This window comes from Setaria italica, chromosome VIII, assembly GCF_000263155.2.
Source record: "Setaria italica strain Yugu1 chromosome VIII, Setaria_italica_v2.0, whole genome shotgun sequence".
NCBI classification, from domain to species: domain Eukaryota; kingdom Viridiplantae; phylum Streptophyta; class Magnoliopsida; order Poales; family Poaceae; genus Setaria; species Setaria italica.
In genome coordinates, this window is record NC_028457.1 from 30,176,309 (window position 1) to 30,186,131 (window position 9,823).

Below are 9,823 nucleotides of genomic sequence, written 5' to 3' on the forward strand. Positions count from 1 at the left end.
AGGATTTGTCTCAGCAATCATATCAGAAGATAGTCTAGATATACTATGCAATTATTTCATAGTAAATATATTCTCAAAGAACGTAACATCACGAGACTCCATCAAGGTATTAACATGAACATCAGGCACCTCTGATTTAACCACTAAAAATCTATAGGCTATGCTATGATGAGCATATCCCAAAAAGACACAATCCACAGTTTTAGGTCCCAACTTACGTTTCTTGTTGATTGGCACACTAACTTTGGCCAAGCAACCCCAAGTGCGTAAGTATGAAAGTGATGGTTTTCTTCCAATCCATTCTTCATATGGAGTTTTCTCCTTATTCTTCATGGGTACTTTATTCAGGACATGACATGAAGTCAATACAGCCTCCCCCCACCATGCCTTAGATAATCCACTGGTGTCTAACATGACGTTCACCAAGTCAGTCAAGGTGCGATTCTTTGTTTCGGCAACCCCGTTTGATTGGGATGAATAGGGAGGTGTCCTCTCATGTACAATACCATGTTCTTCACAGAACAAGTCGAAATCATTAGAGAAATACTCGCCACCACGATCAGACCTAATTCTCTTGATCTTTTTCTCAAGTTGATTCTCAACTTCAGCCTTATAGATTTTAAAGTAGTTAAGAGCCTCATCTTTCGTTTCAATAAATATACATAGCAATATCTAGACGCATCATCTATCAAAGTCATGAAATATCTTTTTCCACCTTTGGTCAACACACCATTCATCTCGCATATATCAGAATGAATGAGTTCAAGTGGTGCCAAGTGTCTCTCCTCGGCTACCTTGTGAGGTTTTCGAGGTTGCTTAGATTGCACACAACTATGGCACTTAGAACCTTTGACAATGGAAAAATTCGAAATTAAACACAGGCTGGAAAGTCGAGACATAGAACCAAAATTCAGATGACATAAACGTGAATGCCAAACACTAGCATCACTCTCATTAATACCATCACAAATATAGTTCACAGACTTATTGCAATAATCTGAAAGGGAAAAGCGGAACAAGCCTCCGCACTCATAGCCTTTACCAATAAATTGTTCACTCTTAGACACGACAATTTTATTAGACTCAAGCACTACCTTAAAACCATCCCTACGCAAAAGGGAGCCACTAACTAGATTCTTCCTGATAGAAGGGACATGCTGCACGTTCTTCAGTTGCACGATCTTTCCTGAAGTAAACTTCAGATCTACCGTACCAACACCATGAACAGAAGCATGTGACCCATTCCCCATTAGGACGGAGGAATCCCGAGCGACCTGGTAAGATGAAAACAATGAGGCATCAGCACACACATGAACATTAGCACCAGTATCAAGCCACCAAGTGTTAGTAGACTGGAACACTGAAAAAACAGAAGGTAAATTACCATACCCACTATTTCCCTCTCCAGCGCTGGTCACCATGCTCACAGACTTCTGCTGTGGAGGTTTTCTTCCTTTGCGGTTTGGGCACTTCTTTGCCCAATGGTCAGTAGAACCGCACACGAAGCATCCCTCGTTCTCCTTGTTCTTCTTCTTCTTGAAGGTAGTGGACTGCTTAGGCTTATTGTTCTTGCCCTTGCCCTTGCCACCATTGCCATTGTGATGTGATTGGTGCACCATATTGGCACTGGTCTGACCCTCAACAGCTTTAGATCGTCCATCTTTAGCCCGAGCTTTCTCCTCAACATCAAGAGACGCAATCAGGTCTGAAACAGAAATTTCTGTCCTCTTGTGTTTGAGAGAAGTGGCGAAATCCCTCCAGGATGGAGGTAACTTGGCAATAATGCCCCCAGCCACAAACTTGTCGGACACGACAATCTTTAGCAGATCGAGTTCCTTCACCATGCACTGTAATTCATGAGCCTGAGCGACTACAGATTTTCCGTCAACCATCTTGTAGTCATGATACTGCTCAATGATGCACAGTTCAGTGCCAGTATCTGAGCCACCGTAGTTGGCAGTCAGATCGTCCCACAACTCCTTTGCGACCGTGTGATGAAGGTACACATCTTGCAGATGTTTTGCAAGTGCACCAATCACAGTGCCCAAGAAGATTGTGTTGGCTTCCGAATATTCTTTCTCCTTTTCAGGAGAGAGAACCCCTTCCGACTTGCCATTGGACACCCAGAACACCTTCATGGCAGTAAGCCACAGCGTAGCTTTCACCTGCCACCTCTTGAAGTGCACACCAGCAAACGGTGCTGGCCTCAGTGCATCAAGAAATCCAGCCATAAAACTAAAGTGCCTACAATAAGGTTTTTGGATTGTTGGATATATAAGCACTTTTAGTTTTAATTTAATCCAGAAATAAATCATGAATACGATGAACAGACAACAAATTAAACTAGACATATCTACGCAAGATCTAGACAAGTCTATCATTGCAAATAGAATCACACATTCTACCATACTATCCAGTGCTATCAGACTGCAACAGATCATAATAGCTAGTATGGAAGACATAATTTGAGTTAAGAGATCCTACGTTTCTTTCTTGATGAAGACCGGCTCCTGGACGACTACCGGGTACAGCAGCCTAACGTTGTTCGTGACAGCGAGTGAGGCCTGAGCGACGAAGAGGTAGACGTGCTGTGGTGAAGGAGTCGACGAAGAACTTGACGAAGTGGAGGAAGCGATCGAGCAGTCGCGCAGAGCGCTTCCCAAAAACCTTATTCGCCCTCTCCTGGTGCAGGATCGCTGAAGATGACAGTTCCAGAGACCTGCTCTCCCAATCGCCGGTGCACGCCGACAATTGGGATGGAGTAGACTACGGTGGCGGCGCAGCAGCGAGAGGAGGCAAAAACCCTAGCTCGAATAGATCTGTTTATGGTAGAGGCCGGTACGTCGTAACCAAAAAATAAAACAGCAAAAGGAAGCCGCGCCCCCGCAAGGCAAGGGGCCGGATTTTGGTGGACCATTCACGCAGGTGCCGCGCGCCCGCGCCCTTCGCCCGGTGAGGCGTGGCGTGGCGAGCGAGCGCGCGCGTGTGGAGCTCTTCTTCCCTCCCCACACACATAGCTTGGAGGAGTGGAGACAACTTCCATATTTAAGTTGGTCATCCCTCCCCTCCACTAGCAATGTGGGACTAAAGACTTGCACCACTCCACCTCTTACCCACATGGGCCTTTGAGATTTATTTGAAATTCTGAAATTCCTTATGGGCTAGGCCCATTATTTCAACAATCCCCCACCAGATCTCAAATGCCCATCAGAGATTTTGCCTGTTTCTCACTGTTGTTTATATACTAGTGTTTCAGCGAGGATTGTTAAGTTGAACTCTCGCCTAGAGCTTCGAGCTACATTCATCCACAACTTGAACCACTCCACCTCTTACCCACATGGGTCTTTGAGATTTATTTGAAATTCTGAAATTCCTTATGGGCTAGACCCATTATTTCAACAGCTAATGACACAAGTTGAGACCCAGCCTTCAGCTTGTGAATGATCGAATGTGTTGTGATGCGTGCACCTAAATTTATGGGCCCACAAAAGAACAAATTTGGCCATCGATGAAGAATAGACTTGGTCAGCTTGCCTAGCCCAGACGACACAGCGACCCAGCAGCAGCAAGCAATCAGAGAGCTGTCGTCTGCCACACCGTCTAACGGCGCATGCAACGGCTGTAATACCCATTTTACCTGTGCCCAAAATGGGGATCCAATACACTCAGGGAAGAATAAAGGCTTCCCTTCCCCAAAGAGGGAAGAGGGAGAAGACTACATTTTTCCATAACACTCAGTCTCGTTACGAACATGAACGCAAGAATTCCTACCATGGCGTCATCCTTAAGGTTGAACCCCTACCTGAGGAGCTGGAATCCTCAAGCAGGGATCCCCGCCCCTTCTGTAGTAGTAGGGTCAATCCCTGCTGCAACTGAGGATCTGCTCGATTGACACACGACCAAATGCAACTAAGAGGGAGTGAATTTGTGCTGCGATGAAGCTGCAGCGTTTTTCGGTTTTCTTCCCCTTTACATATGGAACATAACTAAGGATCGTGAGTTCATGACCCAAGTGGTCATCGGATCATGAATGTAATGACCACCTAAGAGGCTAAGCCGCGCTCACGTAAAACAACCTGAACGCGCACTCTTCTTAATGAAACTTGAGGAAATTACAGATCCCACTATGTCCAAAATCTGACAACAGACATGACATGAAAAGAGGTACAGACTCGACAGACTAACTCACACATGGTATGCCACAAGTTGGTCTGTCCTAACATGACAGTAGGCAATATACATAGAATGTTACAAGCAATAGCTAGGTAGATATATGGACTGCTACTTGTGCACTGGTTGGACAGATCACACAACATCTTTTGGCCCTGTAGGGCCTCTCTTCAGCACACCGGCATGCGTGAGCAGCGCCCAAAGGTGCGTGATGAACTCCCCTCCTTTTGCAAGAACTTCCAGGTGCTCCCGAGCATCGTCGGATGGCGAGACATACAGCATCATCTCCGCCCAGAAATCAGATAGCACCTTCCACCGTGTTGTGAAGTCGTGTATGTTATCAGTCAGTTGCTTTGCAAGGTGAACGCCCTTCGCAACAAGCTTTTTTTCATCACGAACACAACCATCATCGGTGTTAATTTCCATTAGTATCTCACACCTGCCCTCGATCTTCTTGTTCTTGCCCTTGATCTTCTTGTTCTTGCCCTCTTTGAGTAACTTGCTTGCTTCGTCGATTGACTGATCAAGTATGGATTCTGATACGGAGCTGTGGTCGGGCAAGAGGTTAGGTGCAAAAGCAAGGAGATGCATGCAGTACTTGGATAAAGTGGAGGCTGTTTTGACAGCGTCTTCTTCTTTGGCTTTTTTATCCAGCTTCTGCTCGCACAGGGTTGTAGCAATGTGCCAGACCACAATGGTGCGAGCCACCGCTCCGTCAGTAGTATTAGCATCACATGCCCATGAGAGACAACTGACGCCATTGTTTTGCAGCGATGTTACCCCATTCGTCAGGTTGCCGTTGCTTCTTAATAGGGAATCAACGATGGCTTTCTTCACATTTTCGGACAACTTTTCTGATTTCTTCAGTCCATTCTTGCTAGCCTTGTCCACCAGGCGCAGCGTAGCATAATGGAGACAATTCCTAACCCTACTTTTGCGGCCAAGCTCCTGGAGGATACAGTACTGCCCAAGATTGCGTTTCCATGGTGCAAACGCCTTCAACCTCAAAAGAAGGCCTATGATCATCTCAAGGCAACGGCTTCTTCGCAAAAATGGTGTGTTGATGTAGCTCTGTATTAGTGCCACCTTGAACCAACCTGAGGATATGTACAGGTAGAGCTGGTATGCCTCCAGGAATGCCACGACAACAGTTACAAATATGGTGGCAACCAGCACAGAGCCACTCTTGAAGTGCTTGACGAGCAGATAGGTGAGCCACAAGCATAGGCCAAGCATGATGATGGGCAGACTGAGGGCAATGTATCGACCCTTTTGGTAGAGGTAAGAATACCTTGTGTAATAGAAGTCATGGACAAAAACAAGCTCTTCCTCGATGACCCTGAAGGCCCTCTGATGTGGCTTGTCCCCGGCGAGCAGGCCTTTGAACACAAAGTCACGGGTTTTGTCATGCCCCGCCTCTGAGAGCCTGAAGCCAACAAACCTTCGGTTGAGCATCTTGGAGAGTGCCATAGAGAGGCACAAGTCCTTGAGCAGCTTGCCCCGCTCAAGGACCAGCAGCCTCCCTGTGCACTGCCAGATCTTCTCCACGGTGACAAAGTCGCCCCTCTTGTACCATGGTGTGCAACCAGGCTGCCGCTTGATGCAGTACTTCTCGCCAGCGACAATGTACCGGTAGCCTTCCATGGTCACAGGATCGAAGGACTCCTCCAGGTTGTCCTTGTGCTGCTGCTGCATATATTCAGCGATCACCTTCACCTTCTTGCAGAGGTAGGATTTGCTCACCATCCTCATGGAAGCTATTCTCACATACCCCTTGAGGATGACGACCAACACGATGGCATATAAGGGATACCTGTAGATCACATCATGACGCTTGCAAATTATCAGAATGATTAGCACCAGCCAGAATCCCTTAAGGATGTGTTTGACGTGGATGCTCTTCCAGTTGTCGACGTCGCTGAGGCGGCAAACCGTGAGGTTGTCCGCGCTGCCGAGGAGCAGAAGAAGGAACACTGCCCACACAGTGAAGTCTTCGTAGTAGAAATTGGAAGATTTCATCAGCCCAACGATATAGCCCACCAGCGGATAGGAGAGCGTGTAGACTCCCATCACGATAGAATGGAGGAGTGTGTGGCTCGACCGACGGCGTAAGGAACCCAGTACGTGCAAGAGGAACATGGCGAGAACGGCCAGGATGACATATTTTTCTACGGTAGCTGTATAATCTTTACGGCAGTCTTTGGTATGGGGACTGGGTGTGGGACTCGGTGCCAGATCCATGTTGGCTGCAGATTTGGTTTCTGAGGGCGCTCTACACTTCTCTACCTAGCTCACTCCAATGGAGCTAGTACACAGTTTGGGTCTTAGAGAACCCTGAGTTCTGTATGTGTATATAGGGGAAAAAGCAACGGTCGGTGGTTGTTGAGCTATGGAACAACGGTGTAGAATGACACTTTCCTGTTAAATCACGGTGGACTAATAAAATTTAATTGCTACTTTTGTTGACACAAACTAGCAATGTTGTGGTCCGTGCAAATAGCTGGGTTAGATTGTTATAACATTTATTTCATTTATATAGAAATTTCGGAACCAAAGACTAATTCCGTTAATTACTGCGTACCAGGTTCAGTATAGAACTTTTGTTTATTTGTTCTTTCTAATTTCTTTAACTTTTAACTTCCTTCTTGTACATATTGATTAATTACCAAGGTGATTACATCGCTGGCCAGAATACTCTACCTGATGCACACTTAGCCAGAGTTAATAATGTTGTTAAGGGAGCTAGCTAGCACAGTAGCTCTGCAGCAGCAACATAACTAAAGATTAAGTCTTTCAACTTAGTTAAATAAACTTGCTCATGGCACAAGTTGAAGCCAACCTTCAACTTGAAGAGATGCGTGGAGCATTGATTCCAAAACGCACAATTTGTTAACGCTGTGCTTGCTCATGGAAAAATGCAATGAACCTAGGTATAGGTGGTACTTAAACCTTGGGATTAGGTGTAAATTAATCATAGCTCAAGGTATCAAATTCAATTTGGTTCTATAAAGTAGTGGCATTCTATGACATGCACGATTAGGTATAGACTTGCGAGGCTCTCGTAGCGACTCAGGGCTTGAAGACCAAGAAAGGTCTTGCATGCTGACCAAGAAAGTGGCACAAGTGGGCCTGGAATTACCATGCTAAATGCCCTTCACCCATTTAATCTTAAACTGATTTAGTATGTGTGAAGTTAAGCAACGGAAAAGTATCTTATTATTACTAATTGGAGGCTCCTTTCGAAGTCTCCAGGTAAATCCACCTAGGATGGACACTCTAAAAAAAAGATAAGTCCTATAAATTATAAAAAAAGCAACAGAAAAGTATACAAATAGTTTCGTCGGAGTGACGAGGACTAGACATGCCTTTTGGAGATTATATGGAAGTGTGGCAAAAATTAAACACATCGTGAATTACCTTATATACATTGATTTGGTGACGGCATACCAGCGTGACTAGCAATGTTGTGGTCCGTGCAAATAGCTGGGTTAGATTGTTATAACATTTATTTCATTTATATAGAAATTTCGGAACCAAAGACTAATTCCGTTAATTACTGCGTACCAGGTTCAGTATAGAACTTTTGTTTATTTGTTCTTTCTTATTTCTTTAATTAACTTTTAACTTCCTTCTTGTACATATTGATTAATTACCAAGGTGATTACATCGCTGGCCAGAATACTCTACCTGATGCACACTTAGCCAGAGTTATTAATGTTGTTAAGGGAGTAGCACAGTAGCTCTGCAGCAGCAACATAACTAGAGATTAAGGTCCTGTTTGGCATGACTCCAACTCTGGGTGGAGCTGCTCCACTCCAGAACTCCAGGTGGAGCCAGCTCTAGGTGGAGTTGGAGCTGTCTGGTGAGGGTGTTTGGCTGGGAGGGTGTCCCTAGCTCCAGAAAAGAGGAGTTTGAGGGTAGATTGCCTTTCTTGCCCCTGGTTCGACTTGAACTACTTATCACAAATATAAAATGAAACTACATGCATTGAAGTCCAAAATAATAATAAATTACATGTTTCAAAAATTTAAAATTTCGAAATAAATTCATAGTTCCAAAATAAGGTCGTTACAATAATCATTGCACTAATTCCATGTTAGGGCAATTGATGTAGCCATACTATCACGAAAGATGTCCATAGTCACAAAGCTTGATTCCGAAGTTGATCCATCGGAGGCATGTTGAGACACAGCATACTTGTTGTATCTTTCCGGAATAGTAGGCATGTAGGTAGGATCTCTATCAAAATTAGCAAAGTCCACATCAATGCTAGCATGTTCACGTATGAAATTGTGTAGAACCATAGGAGCAGCAACAATCTTCTTTTGTGTGACCATTGAATAACCGAGCATCTTGTAAAGGATTTGCCATTTCATTTTTAGTACTCCAAACGACCGCTCAATAACATTACGAACAGATGAGTGTATACGGTTGAACTTCTCTTTTGGAGTATTTGGTTCCATACCTCGATGCCACTCGGGTAAGTGGTACCTTTCACCCTTGTATGGAGCCAGATACCCCGGACGATTAGGATAGCCCGCATCTACAACATAGTACTTGCCTACACATATGTAAAATAAAATAAGTTTGTGCATACAAATATGAAAAGGAACATAAGGATAAATATTTACCTTGAGGAGGATGTGGGAAGACATTTACATCTGCTTCCAATGCATGGTACAATACATTAGTGTCATGCAAAGAACCTGGTTGACCCGCAGCCACATAGGTGAAGCGCATATCAAAATCACAAACGGCAAGCACATTTTGACTTGCAATTCCAGTCTTACCAGTATATCTCACTTGTTCTTCCGGTGATAAATACACACGAATATGGGTTCCATCAAGTGCACCAATGCAATCCTTAAAGTGTGGGTATGCTCTCTTGTCATTCCTAATCCTCTTGTGCACATTGCGAAAATTAGGATCTGTTGGTCTCAAGAAATCTTGTGCCATGGCAACCACACAATTTAGAACTTCATGAAATTTTCTACTAATGGTTTCACCTGAGTTTTTTAACTTATTCTGTCCTCTTCTATTTGACTCACACCCACCACATGTGAATAGGAAAATGGTCAACATTTCAAGAGTATTCATGTGCTTCGATGGTTTAAATCCGTACCTCTCAACCAACACATCATGAAGATCCTGAAAAATAACCTCATTCATCCGAAGCATTCGATGGCACTCCCCTGGAGTGTTTACCGTCTCCATCAGCCATCCCATTCCACTCTGTTGTGAAAACATAAATCTCGGCGGTGCCTTATTCATATATGAGTGATGATAACTTTGTGCTAGCTTACCACAGCTCTCAACCATTTTAAAAAAATATTCACCATCAGAATCACTAGATTCATCAGACTCACTTGAAGACATATGTGAACATTGACATAAATGAAATGTAAGATACAACTGTCATACATAAATAAAATGCAATAAAATAAAATGTACCACACATGGGATAAAAATAAAATAGTAGCATACACAAATGACATCACTCTCACTAAGCCAATTTCTATTTTTCATATTTATCATTGTACTTCCTCCTAAGCCAATTGAACCTAATCTCATTAGTAGGCAAGGTCATGAACATCTCCCTTTGCTCCTTCTTCACAAACAGTTCAGACGCCATGTAATGTCATGCTATCATAGC

At 44.1% G+C, this 9,823-nt stretch overlaps 1 protein-coding gene across 1 annotated transcript; it reads right to left on the minus strand.

Moving 5' to 3' along the window:
- Positions 1 to 4,305: 4,305 nt before the first annotated feature.
- On the minus strand, positions 4,306 to 6,240 carry LOC111258338. The gene has a single exon (XM_022829530.1). The coding sequence runs from the start codon at positions 6,238 to 6,240 to the stop codon at positions 4,306 to 4,308; it is 1,935 nt and encodes a 644-aa protein (XP_022685265.1).
- Between the last annotated feature and the right edge of the window lie 3,583 nt (positions 6,241 to 9,823).